At 38.4% G+C, this 21,229-nt stretch overlaps 1 protein-coding gene across 2 annotated transcripts in view; it reads right to left on the reverse strand.

Moving 5' to 3' along the window:
- The window catches only part of epha8 (eph receptor A8), an 83,660-nt gene that overhangs the window by 54,679 nt on the left and 7,752 nt on the right, over positions 1-21,229 (reverse strand). For both annotated transcript variants that reach the window (XM_083535260.1, XM_083535259.1), the window contains exon 2: positions 3,346-3,410. In XM_083535260.1, coding sequence (XP_083391386.1) covers positions 3,346-3,410 — 65 coding nt within the window. The remainder of the gene's footprint in view (positions 1-3,345; positions 3,411-21,229) is intronic.

Genomic DNA, 21,229 nt, shown 5'->3' on the forward strand with positions numbered 1-21,229 from the left:
GAATTTGGTACCTACATTTGCACTCAAATCCATAAATGTCCAGATGTTCTGTCTTGTGTTCATTGAAACATTTTCCCTTAGATAGTTTTACACAACAGGACAGTTTGTTTCTCCAAACATTTAACTGAAATACTTTTGTAAAACTCGCCAAAGATGTTCTTCACTAGATGAACATTTCTTTAAGATCCAGTTTCTCCCAGAGCAGTTCAGTAGGATTTATGTGCGGTGACTGAGCAGGTCGTTCCTTTATAGATATCACTCCAGACGATATGTTACTCTTTAGATAACACCTACAGACCTGGACCTATTTGTCGCTTCGGCTCATCGTCTTGTTGCACGGTGAGTTCGCTTCCAATGAGCCACATTCCAGATGGAACTGCATGGTGTTGAAGTATGGAATGGTCACCATGTTGGTTCTCACGTTCCAGAATGTCTTCAACCTTCTGCTTCAAACACTGCTTCAAAACAACCCCAAAACATTACGCTTCCACCTCCATGTGTAACTGTAGGGGTGAGATAGTCTGATCACATCTTCTCTCCTGTTCTCCATCTTACACAAGATCTTCTGTTAGAGCCAAAAATGTCTTCAGAACTTCCTTCCACTCATTCATTGTCCAGTTCTCGTGAGCTTTTGCCTTTTTTGTTGCAATAGAAATAAAGAAATCCGAAAAAGGTTGGTGCTGCTTTTTGGGCATCCAATTCCACATTTAATCCCATTCGCTGTAACAGTAAGTTCCACTCTTCTGGAAAGATGTTTTTTTTTTTTTTCAGATCAGAAATGTAAGTGAATAAATGTTCTGTCATGAATCTTGGAGCTAATAGTGGCAGCAAAATGAAAGTGGATTATCACAGAAAGTAAAAACACAACACCGAAGCTGTGATCGTGACGCACTAAAAACCCTAGAACCTAAAATACCAGTGCTAACGAGCTGTAACCAGAAACAGGAAATCGCGATTCGATCACGTGACCTGTCGAGGAGGTAACGAAGCCTAGTTTCGCACCAGTGTGACTTTTTTTTTTATCCGTATAAATTTGGATGTGGTTTGATTGATAAATCCATTTAAACTACCGACAGGTTTTTCCAGAAAGGGAGGAAAGAATGAAAAGTCCTGCTGCATGCAAGACACCTCAGAGCCTCAGCTCGTGTTCAGGTGCAAAGTGCCACCCGGATTCGTCTCAGGTGCCATATTTTCCTTACCGTCCTTCTCAGAAACCTTGTGACTGATACAAAATCAAATCAAATTTTATTCATCACATACACATACATACAGGGTACGACATGCAGTGAAATGCTTTTTACGACGGTCCGGCATGAGGGAATAGGATGGGGGAAAAAGAAAAGAAGGCAGATAAATAAGTATGAGGTATAAAAGAACTATATAAAAATAATAAAATTAAGAATATAAAGATATAAAAGATATACACAGATCTATAAAGATCTATAAATGTGATACGATCAGGACACCGTTTTTTTTCGGTGCACCTGCGGCACGTGCGACCCAGACAAGGGCACCACCATGTAGCCAGACATATATTTGAATAAATAACTAAATTCTGATGTTTATGTTATGAAGGTGTCCACTGTGGGATGTGTTCAGCTTGTCCTGGTGTCAGGGTGATTGCAAGACGCTGCGGAGGGAATGGACATGTTGGTGTCTGTCCTACAATCCGTGTGGAAGCTGTAATGGAGGCTAAATACAAGATGGAAGCATGCTTTCGTTTATTTTCCATCTGAAAGATGAGAGACATTGCAGGAAGACTGTTTAGCAGGGTGACTTTTTGTACAAAATGGTGTCTAAAAATTATCTGTGGACTGATTTTCGCTGCTACGGAATGTGTGTTCTTTCTTTCTTTCTTTCTTTCTTTCTTTCTTTCTTTCTTTCTTTCTTTCTTTCTTTCTTTCTTTCTTTCTTTCTTTCTTTCTTTCTCTCTCTCTCTCTCTCTCTCTCTCTCTATCTCTCTCTCTCTCTCTCTCTCTCTCTCTCTCTCTTTCTGTTACCGTCTGTCTCTTTCACTTTGTCTTTCTGTCTTTCTCTCGCTATTTCGATTAGTGTCTATCTGTGACTCTCTTCTCATTTATTTTCATCTTTGTCTGTCCTGCTCTTTGACTTTTTTCCTTTTTTTTAATCTATCACCGTCTGTCTGTCTGTCTGTCTGTCTGTCTGTCTGTCTGTCTGTCTGTCTGTCTGTCTGTCTGTCTGTCATCACTTTATTTCTTCAACTGTGTTTTTCTTTAAAATGTATTTCTTTTAATCAATATTTTTCTCTTTTTTTGTCTGTCTTTTTCTACTACTGTCTCTTTTTCTGTTTCTCTTGATCAATATCTGTCTGTCTGTCTGTCTGTCTGTCTGTCTGTCTGTCTGTCTGTCTGTCTGTCTGTCTGTCGCTCTTTTAATATTTAATTACATCTTAATTTATTTCCGACTCTTTTATCTTTTTCACTGTAGTCACCTGTCTCCATCTCTTTGTCTGCATTTCTCTCTCTTTCTGTCTCTAGCTTTTTGTATCACTGTCTTTTGGGGGTTGGTCTATATCAGTTCAGTCTGTCTCTTTCTCTGTCTTTCACTATATTTGTCTCTATATGTCTGTCACTCTATTCCTATCTCTTTACATCTCTCTGTCTTTCTTACTTTGTCTTTTTTTTCTTTCTTAGTTTCTCTCTCTATCTCTGTCTATCCCTCTGTCTCTTGGCCTTATCCTCTGTCTGTCCCAGCCACTTGGTTTGTCTGCCTGTCTCCCCCTCTCTCTCTCTCTCTCTCTCTCTCTCTCTCTCTCTCTCTCTCTCTCTCTCTCTCTCTCTCTCTCTCTCTTTCTCTGTCTATCAGTTTCCTCATGTAAGGTTGTTGAATAGCATGTCAAAGTGACAAGTGAGGCTGTGTGAGGAGGCAGTGTGTGTGTGTGTGTGTGTTGTGTGTGTGTGTGTGTGTGTGTGTGTGTGTGTGTGTGTGTGTGAGAGAGATTGAGAAAAATGAGGGAGAGAGAGCGACAGAAAAGGAGAGTGTGAAAGAGTGTGTGTGAAAGCAGGATGAAAAGTGAACAACACACTTATTGGCATCTTTTAATAGATAGATAGATAGATAGATAGATAGATAGATAGATAGATAGATAGATAGATAGATAGATAGATAGATAGATAGATAGATAGACAGACAGACAGACAGACAGACAGACAGACAGACAGACACAGACAGATAGATAGATAATTTTCATTTTAAAACTCATAAAAACCCTAATAAAAACCCCGGCATGACATTACAAGGAGAAATAGCCCACAGTGAAGTATGTATAAATATTTATAAGCAGTCGTAAGGTGGAGAAGGTGTAAGTGAGTGCAGGTGTCTTACCCCGTGTGATGGATACGTCATCCAGCCCCAGTCTCCGGCTATGGTGGAGGTGTCGAGGAGATTTACTGCGAGAGACAGAAGCGCATGTAGAAATGTTGAAATAAATCACTTATAAGTTCACGCACCAACTCGAAATCCAGAATATCTGCAGCGTGTTTGCATATGATAAATAAATGCTATGATAAATCCATCACACCGCTAATACGTTTGTGGGAAGTGAACTTAAAGACAATCATTGCATTCAGGACACTTACACTGATGGCGATTGATTTACTATTCGATGGGTATTAATTAGATAATCGTAAACCTTTTTTCTGATTAATTGCCACTCGATCGGTCTGAAGTGTTTCGTGGTCGAATCCACCTGCTGGCTTAACCCCAGATCTCACCTCAGGCCACACGTCTGGCAAGATGAAACATTTTCCACCACTGATCGACATTTCCGCTGGGGCTTTTCCCCCAAATTTATCGATATCCAAACTCCTGGCCCTGCTTCAGCAAGACTCCAAGGTCACCCTGAAGCTTAAAAATGAGTTTCACATACTCCTGAGGTACCAATGATCATCTCCTGTTCTGCTCTCCAGACCTTCCTGATTTATCCTGATGCCCTACATCACGATGGCGCTCTCATCAGATGGAAGCCATGATCTGCAGCTGAGGATGGGTCTACATTAAAAACCTAAAGATCCATGAGGTTACAATTAAGCTCAAGAACCATAAAAATGAAAATTGGACTGTAATTAATATAAACAGTCTGCCATGAACAGTATTGCATTCAAGCTCCTTCAGTGAACTGTTCATAACTTTACTAATGATAGAACTATAGTGAATGGACATTCGGTGTCAGAAACTTTTTTTTTAATGCTTTTATTCTTGTTAGAATATGTAAATATAAATAACTTGATCATTTAATGGGGTCCGAATATACACTGGATTAATTACACAGTTTACTACTAATACCACTACTACTACTGATAATAATAATAATAATAATAATAATAATAATAATAATAATAATAATAATAATAATAATAAAACGATCTAACAAACCAATAGACAGTAACTTTTTGTCTAAGCGTTAGTGTACGTCATATTTTCACTACTGTATAATTACCATGTGACCCCTGTATCTTGTCTTTAGATTTTTTTACTTGTTTTTTTTTTTTTTTACTTTATTTATTACTCAGAAGCAATCCTGATTTCTGTGTGAGGTTGAACGCTGTTAAAAGCAACAACTTCAATGCCTTCTTTTTTTTAAACACAAAAAAAAAAGCACAAAAAAAAAAAGGTGAGCTTATAACTATTTATAAAAATATGATGCTCTTCTTGTTGTATTTTGGTTTTTCAATTTAGGGTTTTTTAATAAAGCATAAATAGTTTGGATTTTATAACAAAAAAATAATAACAACCCAATAACCAACCTAGCATCCAGAGTGACTTGTAACTTTCCTAGAGGGAGGAAACACAGAACTGTACCATTTACAGTACGTTATATATATACAATAGACATTAAAATGGTCTTTTACATTTTCTAAGTCGCCCACTTTGGTAAAATCCACTCCCCCTCTGCGTCCTCATTAACACATGATCTGTAGTTGTAAAGTTTATTTATTTTTTTAATCAGAACGCATGCCATCTCAGGGTTGAATTTTTTCCCCCTGACTCAGAAATGAGGTGCTTCAGGATTGCCTTTCTCCCTCTGTCTCATCCTGTCTCGAGCATGTGTCGTAATCATAGTTATTAGCGTGCACACTGATGAAACTTCTAATTTGTGAAATATGTTGCTGATGAGGGTCAGAAAGCAGGAACAGGTGGCCTCTTGTTTGCTCTCTCTCTCTCTCTCTCTCTCTCTCTCTCTCTCTCTCTCTCTCTCTCTCTCTCTCTCTCTCTTTTTCTACCACTTCTCACTCTCTTTCTCTCTCCCTCTGCTGCTCACTCACTCACTCACTCACTCACTCCCTCGCTTGCTCGCTCACTTCCTGCCATCTCGGACTGATGATGCTGTGGCCTTTCAGGAGCTCCAAGGTCAGACATGCATGTCACAATTACACGTCTCAAAAATCCCCCCCGCTGACAGCCGGCCGTGTGATAAATCACTGAACGACGTCTGGAAACAAACAAAAAGAGGTCCTGCACTGCGCCGAGCCTTCGGGGTATTTGGGGGAAAAGGGGGAGTGGCTAAATTCTCCTCTATTTTCCACAAAAAAAAAATAAATAAATAAAAAAATAAAAAAAATAAAAAAGAGAGAGAGAGAAAAGAGAAATTCAAATTAAATAAATAAATAGAAGTTAATCTAAATAAAAATGACTTTTTTATTTATTATAATATATTATAATTAAAAGGGATTTTTTTAATCAATTATTATTTATTATATTAATTAATGCAATAATAATAATACTGATAATAATAAAAAAAATAAAAATAATTTTATCTCACTATACACAATGCTTAGAATTAATATAATCTTCTTTTAATTATTTCCTGTTTGAATAAAGAGGGCCAATATTTCTGCACATGACCACAGTTAGCTTATCGATTCTCATCACTTAAACCGCAATTTTCTTTTCTTTGAAGTTTTGCCAGGATATTTGTCTAAAAATCCAAAGATCTGATCATAACCACCACCTCATACATCTGATTGGCTCTGCAGATGCTGCAGATTATAATGTGTTGTAAAATCATCCAACGCTGAAGGTAGTAAATGTGGAACATCCATCTTAGTCTGCTTCATGATACATTTATTTGGAATAAACACAGCATTGCTCTACATGCCTTCATCTTGAAGTCAGCGTGAAAGGATAAATATGTTTCTCAATTCCGATAGAAAACCATTAGGTGTCCAAACACCCACGTGATGAAAAAAATAGTCTATTAAGCGTAATCCTTTAGTCTCTCTCTCTGGTTGACTTTCAAATCACTCCAGGCCTCGACATCTTCTAAAGCAATCGAAAGTAAATGAACGCCGTTCTGACAGATTCAATCGCACAATTGAGTATCGACAGGCTTCTTTAAAGGATTGTTAATGAACTGCCTTTTCTCTTCCTTTATCCTCTGTGTTCCTTTCTACGACTTTAGACAAATGAACTCTTTAGCTCAGACGTGAGGTCAGACCTCTGAAACGAGCTTTGGAAGTTCTTCCAGAAGTTTCGGAACCTTAATGCTGCCCTCATAGACACGTCTAGAATTCACAGACGATGCATTAAAAAGCACTTATGAATGTAAAAAAGCAAGTAAAAAACCCACCAGCAGCCATTGAACAGCAGTTGCCCCCCTCCTACATTTCCATACCTGGATTACCCACACGTCTTTGCACCTTAGCGGCCTCCCCCCACCTCTCCCCCCACCTCTTACACCTCTCACCTTCAAAGAGGAACATGTGAATAGACTGTTTCGACGTCTGAACACCCACGAGGCTACAGGCCCCGGACTCTGTCTCCCCCTCCACCCTGAAACAACCAATCATCATGTCTCTAGTGTTCACAGACATTTTTAATACCTCACTGGAGACCTGCCATGTGCCAGCCTGCTTCAAGACCTCAGCCATTGTCCCAGTCCACAAAAAGACAAGTATCACAGGACTTAATGATTACAGACCCGTCACCCTGACACCCTGTGGTTATGAAGTCTTTTTAGTGCCTTGTGTTGACAGACCTGAACATGGCCCTCAACTTCATCCTCCAACATCTAGACTCCCCAGGATCCTACGCCAGGATACTGTTTGTAGACTTCAGATCTGCCTTCAACACGATCTTCCCAGCTCTGTTCAGAGACAAGCTCTCCCAGCTGAATGTGCCTGACTCCATGTGCAGTTGGATCACGGACTTCCTTACAGACAGATGGCAGTATGTGACATCTCTGACTCTAATAACATCATCACTGGATCCCCCAAGGCTGTGTCCTTTCTCCTCTGCTATTCTCCCTGTACACCAACGGCTGCTCATCTATTCACCAGTCTGCCAAACTCCTGAAGTTTGCTGATAATACCACCCTCATCGGCTTTATCTCTGATGGGGACGAGTCGGCCTACAGGAATGAGATGGACCGTCTGGTGTCATGGTGCAGCATGAAAAACCTGGAGCTCAACTCTCTCAAGACAGTGGAGATGACATCCTCTGTGACTCTCCGGTGACATCTGTCGAGTCCTTCTGCTTCCTGGGCACCACCATTACCCAGGAGGTCAAGTGGGAGCAGAACATCAGCTCCCTCACCAAAAAGGCTTAGCAGAGGATGTATTTCCTGCAGCAGCTCAAGAGCTGAAGGATGTTGGTAAACTTCTACATTGCCATCATCGGATCTATCCTCACATCCGCCACCACGGTCTGGTTTGCTGCAGCTACAGCCAGGGGCAAGCCAAGCTTCAGGATGTCATCCACACTGCTGAAAAGTTGATCTCCCGTACCTCCAGGAACTGTACATCTCCAGGATCCGGAGATATGCAGGTAAGATTGGAGCCAACCCCTCTCACATACAGTTCCATCTATATGGTTAGTTCACCTTCTCCAATCATGTGATATTTAGAGATATGTTAGCTAGTGAGGCAATGAAGCTTTCAAAAGGACTTTGAGAACTTGAAACTAAGCATCAATATACAGTAGATATAGATACATACACTACAGTCATTCTGGATTCTTTTCCTCATAATCTACACTCAATACCCATAATGTCAAAGTGTGGCAACACACACACACACACACACACACACACACACACACACACACACACACACACACACAGCTTCTTCATTACTCCTCCATTACTCCTCATCATTGTTCCATTAGTCCTCCATCACACTTTCATCAATGCTTTACTTCTCCTCCATCAGTTCTCTATTAATCCTTTATCACTCATCTATTCCAACACTCCTACATCATTTTCTCATTACTCCTCCATCACTCCTCCATTACTCTTCCATCACTTTTTTATTATTCCTCTATTACATCTCCATTACTCTTCCATCACTTCTCCGTCACTCTTCCATTACTCCTCCATCACTCTTCCATCACTCCTCCATGATGCTTCCATCACTTCTCCATCACTTTTTCATTATTCCTTCATTACTTCTTCATTACTCTTCCATCACTTCTTCATCACTCCTCATCATTCTTCCATTAGTCCTCCATCACTCTTCTTTCACTCCTTCTTTACTTCTTCATTACTCCTCCATCACTTCTTCATAACTCCTCTATCACTCCTCCATCACTGCTTTATTACTCCTCCATCACTTCTCCATTATTCTTCCATTAGTCCTCCATCACTCTTTCATTAATGCTTCACTACTCCTCCATCGCCTCTCCATTAATCCTTTATCACTCATCCATTCCATCACTCCTCCATAACTCTTGCATCAGTCTTCCATCATTGCTTAACTGAAAGTAAAATTGTACACATTTAATTGGAGTGAAGTAAAAGTTTCTCTACAATGAAAATGACGATGTATTTCCTGACTGTTTGTCACTCATTACTGTAGCAACATGTACTATTATTATAAGTGTTATAAGCGGTTATAAGCAATTAGACTGGACATCGTAAAGAAGTAAGCATTTTTTAAATGTATGGTGTTCCTTCAGCAGACAATGGTGGCATAATGTGTGTGTGTGTGTGTGTGTGTGTGTGTGTGTGTGTGTGTGTGTGTGTGTGTCAGTATGGTGTTTGCTATTTATGTTCCGATGAGCCTTTGCCTGAGTGCACGTGAGCACACGTCTCAGAGCCCCACGCCGCCTGTGTTCTGACTCGGTGACGCCGTGTACTGCAATATGTTATTACCAGCCTTAGAGAAAAAAAAAAGATGAGAGAAAAAAATATATGAGAAAAATCTGACATTACTGCTCGAATCAGAAAACGATTATCTCCACACGTTTGGCCCTGTTTTACAAAAAAGGAAAAAAAAAAAAACGCCTTGTCCTTAAGCAAATATATATATTCCTTGTTTTTTTTTTTTTTTTTGAGTACTCGCACGTCTTTCTCTCGTTGCCCATCTCCTGATAAACAAGGGGAGGATTTTCCCTGCCGGATCAGGCCAAAGCGCTTAGCGTCTGCTGTATGCGCTGATGCAACCGCCTGAAACAGATATGATGAACTTTTCCCCTCACGATTCTTTCTTTTTTTTGACATTCTTTCATTTTTTGTCTTTCTTTATAATAATCATTATAAATTTGGCCCTCAGCGTTGTGGCACATCGAAGATTTTGGGTGTGATGAATGTGTTTGTCACTGGTCTCAGTCTCTGTATTTTTTTCATCCTTTTCTTATTTTCCGTCCTCACCACTCTTCTGAGAAGATGTTCCACTAGATTTTGTGGAGATTAGAGTTTATTCAGACACAAGGGTATTAGTGAAGTCAGGTGCTGATGTAAGTGAGAAGGTGAGGAAGCCTGGGGTGCAGTCAGTGTTCACATTCATTCCAAATGTGTTCAGTAGGGTTTAGAACGCTATAGCAGAAGATCTTTCACTCCAACTCATGGAAAGTTCTGGAGCTGGCTTTGTGCACAGAGGGAATTGTCGTGCTGGAACAGGGTTTGGGTCTCCTAGTTCAAGTGAAGGGAAAATGTCATGCTCCAGCATCTGAAGACATCTGATAAAACCATGTACAGTTTAGAGAAGAACCACATGTGGCTGAAAAAGTTGGGTGTCCGAATATTTTTGCTTCACCAGGTATCTGAGAGATTAGGAATAAAGACGTTAGTTAGTCAGGATTGCTGTATCTGATGCTCAGCCACAATCCCTCTTCTCTTCAATCACTCCTTCATCACTCCTCCACCACTCTTCTGTCAATTTTCTATTACTCTATTACTCCTTCATCACTTCTCAATCACTGTTTCATTACTCCTCTATCACTCATTAATTGCCTCAATTTTTAATCACTCCTACATCACTCCGCTATTCATTCACAATCACACCTCCATCACCCCTCAATCACTCCTTCATTACCACTCCATCACAAATGTATTTAATTACTCCATAATCACTTCATCATTCATTTATAATTTCTCTACCACTTCTCCATTAATCCACAATCAGACCTCTATCACCACTTAAGCAATCCTCTATCACTTCACCATCACTGCTTTATCACTCCTTCATCACTTCTTTATCACACCTCCATTACTTCTTTATCACACCTCCATCACTTCTCCATCAATGTTTTATAACTCCTCAATTACTTCTCCATCACGTCTTTATGACTACTTTCTCACTCCTCCATCACTGCTTTGTCATTCCTCCATCACTTCATCACTACTTTATCACTCCTCCATCACTTCTTCATCACTGGTTTATCACTCCTCCATCACTCTTCTATTACTTCTTTTTTTACTGCTTTATCACTCCTCCATCACTGCTTTGTCACTCCTCTATCACTTCTTTATTACACCTCTATCACTTCTCCATCACAGTTTTATAACTCCTCCATCACTCCTTTATCACTTCTCTATTACTCCTCCATCACTTCTCCATCACTGGTTTATCACTCTTCCATCACTTCTTCATCATTTCTCTATTACTCTGCTTCAGTACTCTTCCATCATGCCTTCATTCCATCACTTGACTATCATGTCTCTGTTACCACTTCATCACTCTTTAATTCCATCACTTGACCATCACTCCTTTACTTCGCCTCCATTACCTTTCCATCAGTCCTCTATTACTCTTTCATCACTCCTCCACCAATTCTTCATTGCTCCTCCATCACGGCTTCATTTCTCCCTCTTCACCTCTTCATTACTCCTTTATCACTTATCCATTCCATCACTCCTTCTTCACAATATCATCACTTCTCCATCACTCCTCAATCAGTCCTCCATCACTCATCCATCACTCCTCCATCACTCCTCCATCCCTCCTCCATCATGGGTAATAAATCAATCATTTGGTGGTGTTTGTTTGTTGCTTTAACACTGACTTCAACACCAGCATCATTCCTCCTGCTATGGCTCTAAACTCCATTAGAGCTGGTACTGGTCTTTTATCTCACTCCCTCTTCCTCTCTCTCTCTCTCTCTCTCCTCATCTATCTGCCTATCTATCACTCCCTCTCTCTTTAGCTGTTCTCTCAATTGCTATTGCTTTGTTTTTTGTTTTGCTGCCAGAGAAATGAAGAATCTCTCACTCGTTCTGTCACGCCTCGGTCCTCTTTATTGGATTGCCACTCGGAGGAAAACAAAGGCAGACGGAGAAGTGACTAGCGCAGTTTGCAACAGACTCTGATGCATTCTGGGATATGAGAAGAACAAAATAAAGGTGTCGAGAAATTAGACATTTTTCCCATCATTGGATGAGTGTGTGCTCACTGTGTAGCCTCAGATTCCTGTTCTTGTGCTGTGATGTGTGCATTTTGAACTGCTTTTCTGTTCACCACTGTTGCACAGAGTGGCTATTTGAGTTACAATGAGCTAAAACCCCTGCTGATCTCGACAAGAAGGTAGCCAGGAACTGATTGTTGAAGTGCTAACACTCGTATGAAGACAATATAAGACTAAAATAAAGTTAGCTACACTGTATGGATGATTGTTTCTGGACCCCTGACCCTAAGATTGGTATGTTCTTCTTTTTGAACATCTAGTCCACATCTGCTCTTATAATAACCTCCAGCAGTTTAGCATCTAACCGAAGTGCAAATAAAAGCAATTGTGCAAATTGACAAGTGCAGATAAATATAGAAGTGTATGTACAGCATGTAAATATATGTCTATGGCATCCTGAGGTTGCACCAGCTCCAATCACGTTCCACCTCATAAAGATTATGGACCTTTAAGAAGTAGATGCCGACCCTGCAAACATCCTGAACCATCTAGAGACGTACCAGCGCCAATTAGATCCCACTTCATGTGGAGTTCTCATATGGACACTGGACCTCTTTGAGTGTTTAAAGGCTCTGCCATGGAAAAGCTGGTGTTGGATTTGATGATCGCAAATGTTGAGCTATTTTTTGAGTTGCTCAGTAGCTCCTGGTTTCATAATCTCAAATGACAGTATAAGACTGTAGAAAGAACATTACTCATAATCTCACACTACAGTGCTCATGTTAGTTCTCTCTCTCCAGTGTTCTGTTTTAAAGACTATAATCACACTCTTGATATCACCCAAATTAAAAGGATGTGGTTCCCTTTGAGTCTGGTTTCTCTTAAGGTGTCTTCCCATGAAGTCTCAGGGAGTTTTTCCTCGTCATAGTCACCACTGGGTTGCTCATTAGGGACAAACGTACAATTACAGGAAACAAACTTATACATTCTTTGATTACCACTTTATCTCTTTAAAACTGCTTTGAGACAATGTCCATAGTAAAAAGACTTTTATCGAATTGAATTTCTCTGATTGTATACAAAGAGAAGACATTTTTCTTTGTCTTCATCATAGAAATGTATTTAAATGTATTGAAAATCCTATTTAATAAAGAACAATGTATCATCATAAAGTTGATCAGTTGAATGAACATTTAAATGAAGGAGTTTTTAGTATCAGTGTTTCTCCTGAAGGTAAGTTGGTTTTCAACTTTTTTTTCAATCTAGCAGTAGCTGCAATTCTGTTACTGAATTAACCTGTTCAAATGAATGTAGCTATAAATGGATAAAAAAAACCCATTTACATAAAAGTTGTGTTAGGATAATAAGAGACTTTGGGACGTGATGTTCTGGAACAAACTTCATGATAATATTGATTATATTTTCTGTAACATTAAGATGCAAAGTGCTTTTCATCTCAAAGATAATTATGCATTTGGTGCCAAGGAACTAATGTTTTCCTTCTTCATTTCTCACACATTTTATCTCTCAACTCAATGAAGATTTTCCATCCGAAACATTTCAGCATTGCTGTTAAAACCCACAGAAAACTGCAGTCGATGTCTCTTTTTAATGACTCGTGACGGGTCCAGGTTCACATCCAGGTCCAAGTAATAACTAATGAGTCAACGTTCATGAAGATATCACCATCGCGGAGCTTGTTTGCTAATCCGGCCGAGCCGTGGCAGAAGGAAACCCCAGGAGACAAGCCGTCTCTTCAGGCGTACCCCCTCCGGTCTCGTCCTGTCTTCGCACAGCAAGCACGAGCTGTCGGAATCGATTTGAAACTTCGTCTGCACCCGCAGCCGTGCTAACAAGAGGCTTCACTTTTGCAAAAACTCGACCAAGAAAGACGACGAGCGTCTAACGGAAACGTGATGCAGTCAGACAGATGGGTTGACTGATCCGGGAAGAGTAATGTCTCACTCAAGGTTAACCGACTAGAAATAAACCGTTAAACTCATCTTCTGATGGCCAATTAACTCCAGTCCTTTCCATCAGTCACCGAGGTCGAAAAGTGACTTGTTTCTATTGTTTTTTTTTTTCAAAAATGTTTAGCATATTTAATAAATAATGAAGAAGTAATGCAGTTTGGAGATTGTACACTTTATTTCAGTTATTCACTATTAATTATTAAACATTATTTATATTATTGATATTATTAATAATAATAATGAATACGGGTAAATCTATCTATGTATCTATCTATCTATCTATCTATCTGTCTGTCTGTCTGTCTGTCTGTCTGTCTGTCTATGTATGCACATCCTTATGTCTGTCTGTCTATCTATCTCTGTCTGTCTGTCTGTCTGTCTGTCTGTCTGTCTGTCTGTCTGTCTGTCTATCTCTGTCTGTCTGTCTGTCTGTCTGTCTGTCTGTCTGTCTGTCTGTCTGTCTGTCTGTATCTTCCTGTCTCTATCTGTCCGCCTTTCTATGTATGTATGCACTGTATGTATGTTCTGTATCTGTCTGTCTGTCTGTCTGTCTGTCTGTCTGTCTGTCTGTCTGTCTGTCTGTCTGTCTGTCTGTCTGTCTGTCTGTCTCTTCCTGTCTCTATCTGTCTGTATGTATGCATGCATGCACTGTATGTATGTTATGTGTCTGTCTGTCTGTCTGTCTGTCTGTCTGTCTGTCTGTCTGTCTGTCTGTCTGTCTGTCTGTATCTTCCTGTCTTTATCTGTCTGCCTTTATATGTATATATGCATGCATGCATGCACTGTATGTATGTATGTTCTGTATCTGTCTGTCTGTCTGTCTGTCTGTCTGTCTGTCTGTCTGTCTGTCTGTCTGTCTGTCTGTCTGTGTGTCTGTCTGTGTGTTTGTTTTCCATTTAATGAATGTATTGTTGTGAAATGGATGTTAATTATGGAGATTTCAGAAGGATGTATATTATATTAAATGCTATAATGAATGTTTTTTAAATTTGGATGTAATGCAGTAAACACACTGGATTTCTTATCTTCTGGTAAAAACACTGCTTATTATGCATTTTGTTAAAAATAATACTACTACTACTACTACTTTCTTTCGGCTTCTCCCGTTAGGGGTCGCCACAGCGGATCCTCCGCACGTTTGATTTGGCACGTTTTTTTACGCTGGATGCCCTTCCTAACGCAACCCTCCCCAATTTATCCGGGCTTGGGACCGGCACTGAGAGTGGCTGGGGATGGTTCCCTGACCGGGGATCGAACCCGGGTCGCAGCGGTGAGAGCGCTGCTTCTTAACCACTAGACTAAATTCTCCTAAAAAGGAAAAAATGAAGTGCGTATAGATTTTTAAACAATGCTATAAATTATTTCCCTTAATTGTGTGTAACACCTTATGATGCATTATGTATTGTTATAGATTTTGTAATGTACACATGCATGATTATGATCATTGCACCGTCTCACTTACATTATTATTTGTATACTTTACATACCCTGCACAAACCGAATATAATGATGTCTTTATCTTTAATTCTTTAATTATTCTATTTCCTAGTTATAGTTTGTCATATTTTTATAGCCCCAGCACATTATGACAAATTTCACATACATGCAGCCCATAATACTTGGCAATAAAGATCATTCTAATACTGATTCTTGATAATAAGGGTTGGTTTATGTGATATTCTAGCAAACTGTTTGGTTTTGTTTTTTCGTAAGTAATTATCCTCGCTGTGTTGAGAATGAATTGTCACGAGCAGCTGCTCAACACAGCCGAGCGTCTTCATTTCTATATATAGAGTTCTGATAGATGTTGCTCGTTAAACATGGCTGGAATTTCCCTGTTACTTTAACATCTTTTTCCCTTCCTTTCCGCACTGTCGGTACAAATCAGTAAACAGCCAGCAAGTTCCACTTTTTTTCTTTTTTCCCCACATTAAACCCTTGAGGACTCGAGGACTTGCGCACTTACGACCTTGTGAGTCCTTCACTCTGTCAAAGTCACCAAACTGCAGAGAAGAAGGAGGACCTTTGGGTTTCGAGTGCCGTTTGGGATGGAGTCGGAGTCAGCGCCTTTCTGCTTATAATGCTGAATAAGGCTTGTAACCATAGTTACAACTTTAAAGAAGTATTTCCGTGCGGTCGCGTTCAGACAGCCACGTCCTATCAACTGATGCTGGTTACAGTCTTCTTGGGTTCTTGTTTGTTGTGGTCGATGGAATGTTAAAAAATGTAAATAACGTGTAAAAAATGCACCGCAAGGCTGAAAGTATTAGGACACCCGACTTTTCCATCCAAAAGTGATTCTTTCTCCAAGTGTTAAACTGAAATTTTAGCTTTACAGACCCAAACCTGTAGACCAGTTCTATTAAAATATAATTTCCATGGGTTGGAGTGGAAGGTCTCCTGCTATAGAGCTCAAAACCCTATTGAACGCTTTTTGGGATGAATTTAAAAGACCTCCTCATCTCACCTACATCTGTACCTGACTTTACTAACACTCTTGTGGCTGAAAGAATTTCACACTAATCTCCACAAGCACACTCCAACATCTAGAGGAACATCTAGCTCCAAGAATGGAGCTTATTATAACAGAAATCTTATGGTTTGGTGTCCAGAAACTTTATTCCCTATTGCATATGTCATATACCTTTTACCCAGCCTTCACTTTTTATAACCTATTTATTATAAAATTTTGTTTATATAATTCCCTGCATTTCTCTTGATCTGTATTATAACCTCTCACTTTTTATTTCATTAATATCTAATAATTAATAATTGGTAATTAATAATCATATACTCTGTACTGTACATTTAATAAACCACTATTTAAACCATTTTTTTGATTTGATACATTTTTTTCTTATAAACTGTACTGCCCTTATTACACCCTTTATAACCCCCAATAAGATCTATTATACGGAGTATAATATTGAGCCGTCACCGTCTTCATGTACGTTTATACACTACTGCAATGTTTTCCAGTTTTTTTACTTTTTTAAATCTTATTTTTAGGATTCTGTCCTTTGATACAATCTTCATATTTTCATATTTATATTATAACCTCCCAAACCCTCGTCTTAGTCCAGTTATAACCTGCTATAACATATTTATGATACTTCTTATACGCTGCTATATACATATTTTTTACATTCTCTTCATTGTGTAATACAATCTTTACCAACTTAATGTTGAATAAAATGTTCAGAAAGTACACACACACACACACACACACACACACACACACACACACACACACATATATATATATATATATATATATATATATATACATACACACACATACACACACACACATTTTTTATTTTCATTATTTGCTCCTTTCACATTCCCAGTTATTCCCTTCATTATTTCCTTTGTACAATAATAATAAAAAAAGCCCTTATAACCTCTTAATTCCTTTATATATAAATTTTAGAAATCCTTAAATTACACATACACAAGCACCCCTTTATATACTTTATACAATCCTTAACATAAAAATGTCTATATTTATTACACTTCAAACACATTCTCTCTCTCTCTCTCTCTCTCTCTCTCTCTCTCTCTCTCTCTCTCTCTCTCTCTCTCTCTCTCTATATATATTTTATTACACTTTAAACACATTCTCTCTCTCTCTCTCTCTCTCTCTCTCTCTCTCTCTCTCTCTCTCTCTCTCTCTCTATATATATATATATATATAAAGACTGTCAATCAATTACATTATTTAATGGTGCAATTAATTGTTTTCACATTTGTATCTGTTCTAAATGTACCTTAAATGAATACTTTTGAACATGAACAAATATGGATGGTTTATGCAAATTAACGTTAAATTGGTGAGTGTGTGCATCATGGCGGATTTTTGCTGTATTTGAAACTTGGCGCATCAGTGAAACAATTGTTTAGTGAGTAAAAAGAATTGATTGGTGAAGTTTTTTTTTTAAAGTAAAGAAAGGACTTCTTCATATTTAAAAAAAAATAGTCAAACAGAAATGTGCTTTGCAATAAATGCATGTAAAAAAAATTGTGGCGTGTAAATATATATATATATATATATCCTATGAAGGGCTGGTTCCTGTTAATTCCAGAGTGTTCAGTGATGAGATCACGCTCACATTGGTTGCTCTGATATTATCATTAGTGTGGGAACTAACTGGAAACACACACTCTGATGATAATATCAGAGCAACCATGCTGAGCGTGATCTCATCACTGACCACTCATCGCTGCTTGTTCATCCTTATCCGCTCACCTTGGCAGGCCACCTCCCCCTCCTCCCTCACCTCCCCGCTTCCTCACCGTCAAAGATAGTTGCTAATCATCAAATGCCAAGTCGGTTGGCACATAACAATCGATAACATCATGGCTGCAGATGGAGCGATTTTTCCCCGTGTTAAATCCTCCCTGTGCTCTCGACAGGGGAAATGCAAGGCGATTAGCGACACTACAAACATTTTACGTGCTGTTTTCACGTTCATGTAACTGCGTTTGCCTGTTTTAACAGATGGGGTGTTACTTTTTTTAATAAAATGGGTCATAATAAAGGATGTAAAGCAAAATAAATAGTGTGTGTCTGAGAGTGCAATGATATAAACAGCATTAAAATGATTACAAATGTTATAAATTGTATAATCAGGGTATTAATCTAGGCTATAAAAATTCACACAAATTGTTTAAGTAGACTATAAACATAGAATAAGGGTGTAAAAAAACAGACCTTTCCGCATATTTCAGACATAAAAATGGTATAACTGGTTATGAATAGCACAAGTTGCATGTTTAGGAGGTTATAATGTGAATGCAGGAGGATAAAGAAGCCTAAACACAATATTCACAATACAGGTTTATAGAAATGGTCGAAAACACAATTGTGCATAAAGAAGTTATAACTGCTCTAATAGAAACATAGATGACATGGTGGTATATATATTTAGTGCACAAACTGAAGAATGAGGAGACTATAAATGAACTTATATGGCATATCCTGTATTTCTGGGAAATTGAACGGGTTAATGATAGAAGTATTTGAACACACACATGGTATAACAGGTTATTAATGGACAATGAAAAGTGTATAGGAGGTTATAATGGATATATAAAGATATGAAGGCTGCAATAAGAACAAAATCCTTCAAATAAGGTGTAAAAAGAGTACATAAAGTGTGAATATGGACAGAAAATTTAAAAGGTTATAAAGGCTTTAAGAATTATGTGTATGAAGGATTTAATGAAAGGGATTTATATAAAAAAAGATTTGAAGGATATACAATATGTACATATAATATGCATGTAAATACAAGTTCATAAGAATGCTTTGAATGATGAATGTAAAGCTTATAAAATGGGAATGAAGGGTATTAGGTGAAAAACGAGAGACCCGAAGCCAGGAAACCCGTGTTGAATCCTGGGATATTTGGCTTCCCAATTACACAGCGACTCAGTCCGTCTCCCACAAGGAGAGAAAAGAGTGAGGATTTTACTCTCCTGCTGTAGAATTATTATTTCTCTCAGGGGAAAGATAAGGACTTGCTGTGGGATAGTATTTTCTTTTTCTGTCACCCTGTAAGTGAGTTTTTTTTTTTTTTTTTCTTACATGAAACACAAAAATGGCACCATGTGTGAAAATGTTTTCTAAACAATGTCGTGCACCTCAAGCAGCTATGTGTGTATTCTCTTCTCGTTTGGCCCGTGAGAAAAATATGATCGGCCACATGCAGAGAGTTATAAATGTCTATAACAGTCTATAACTGTTTATACGTCTATAAACGTCCATCATTGTCTGTAACTGTCGATAACTTTTTAATTTGTTTATAACTGTTCATAAGATTTTCATTTGATATTTCGTTCTTTTTTTTTTTATAACAGGTTGTAATGGTCTATAACCATCTTTAACAAGGTTATAACTTTCTGGAATGTTCAGTATCATTCTGTCGAGGTCTGTAACAGTTTATAACTGTTTGTATGTCTAGAACAGTCTATAATGTTTTTTATGAACATCTATAACAGTCTATACTTGTCTTTATAAGTATATAACAGTCTGTAATAGTTTGTAGCAGTTAATAATAGTTTATAACTGTGATTATAGCTATCTATAACAGTGTGTAATAGTTTATAACTGTTTGTCTGTAAGGGTAAAAAGTATGTAATTGTTTATACAAATATATAGACTGTAATAAATCTATACAAGTTTGTAACTGAGATCTGTATTCATTTACTACTGTTTGTATTCGTTTATAACAGTTTATAACAGACAACCAGATATTTAATTGTCTATAACCAACAAGTTGAAGCAGTCTGCAAATCTCTTCAACAGCCTATAAGTGTCTATAATAGTTTATAAGCCTTAAACCTTTATAATTCTTTCTGGCTATAGCTGTCTATAACATTCTGTAACAGTTTATAACTCTTTGAGTCTATAGCCGTCTATAACAGTCTATAACATTCCATCATCTTCCAAGATTGTGTGAAAAAGTCTGTACCACGTGCGACACTTTTTATACTCTGTAACTGATTACGGCAATTTATAATCTTATTAAATCATTTTATAACAACGGTAATAAAAAACTGCCTGTATGTATTTCTATCAAACAAACATCCACCTGGTCTTTAAATCAGTGAGGAAAAGAGTTAGTAGCTTGCAAAACTAAAAAAAAATGCTAAAATGTGCAGATAAAATGTGCAGATTTTTTGAAAAAACACACGTGAAATATGCTGTAGGTCAGAGTGAAACGTATCACTGTAATAAAGCACACAGTCACTACATCGCTGGTGTCATTACTGTTAAGGCTACAGTGTACAGTGTGTATTATGAGATTTGGGACATGAAATCGATCCGAGTGTGTGTGTGAGTGTGTGTCCAGTGTAAATAGAGTCTGTGTGTGAGTGTGTGTGTGTGTGTCCAGATGTGGTGAAGAAAAAACCGTCGAAACGTTCTTCCGCGAGAAGCTTGTAACGGAAAACTTTTGATTAAACAAAATCCAAATGTCCGAAAGTGATAAAGAAGATGTTGTCCATTGTTCTTACCTCTGAATGATTTCAAAATAATTAGCAATAATGTAACAATTGTTTCAGCTGTGAGTTAGAGAGAGAAAGAGAGAGAGAAAAGTGAGATGTGAGAAAAACAATTAGGTGAGAGACAAAGACAGAGCAAGAGTCTGAGTTATTTAGAGCGAGAGAGAGAGAGAGAGAGAGAGAGAGAGAGAGACAGAGGGAGAGGGAGAGGGAGACAAAGACAGAGCAAGAGTCTGAGTTATTTAGAGCGAGACAGAGAGAGAGAGAGAGAGAGAGAGAGAGAGAGAGAGAGAGAGAGAGAGAGAGAGAGAGAGACAGAGGGAGAGGGAGAAGGAGAGGGAGACAAAGACAGAGCAAGAGTCTGAGTTATTTAGAGCGAGACAGAGAGAGAGAGAGAGAGAGACAGAGAGAGACAGAGAGAGAGAGAGAGAGAGAGAGTGAGCGAGAGAGAGAAAGATAAAGATTAAAAGACCATGAAAGAAAAAGAGATATTTTGCAAGACAAAAACAGACAGAATCAAAGAAAAAGAGAGGAAGAGAGATTGAGAGACAAAGAGACAAAGAAAGAGAGAGCAAGAGGTTAGAGGTAGATGGAGAGAGAGAGACAGAGAAACATGGAGAGAGAAGAGAGAGAGAGAGAGAGAGAGAGAGAGAGAGAGAGAGAGAGAG

Source organism: Silurus aristotelis (assembly GCF_946808225.1).
Source record: "Silurus aristotelis genome assembly, chromosome: 29".
Classification (NCBI taxonomy): domain Eukaryota; kingdom Metazoa; phylum Chordata; class Actinopteri; order Siluriformes; family Siluridae; genus Silurus; species Silurus aristotelis.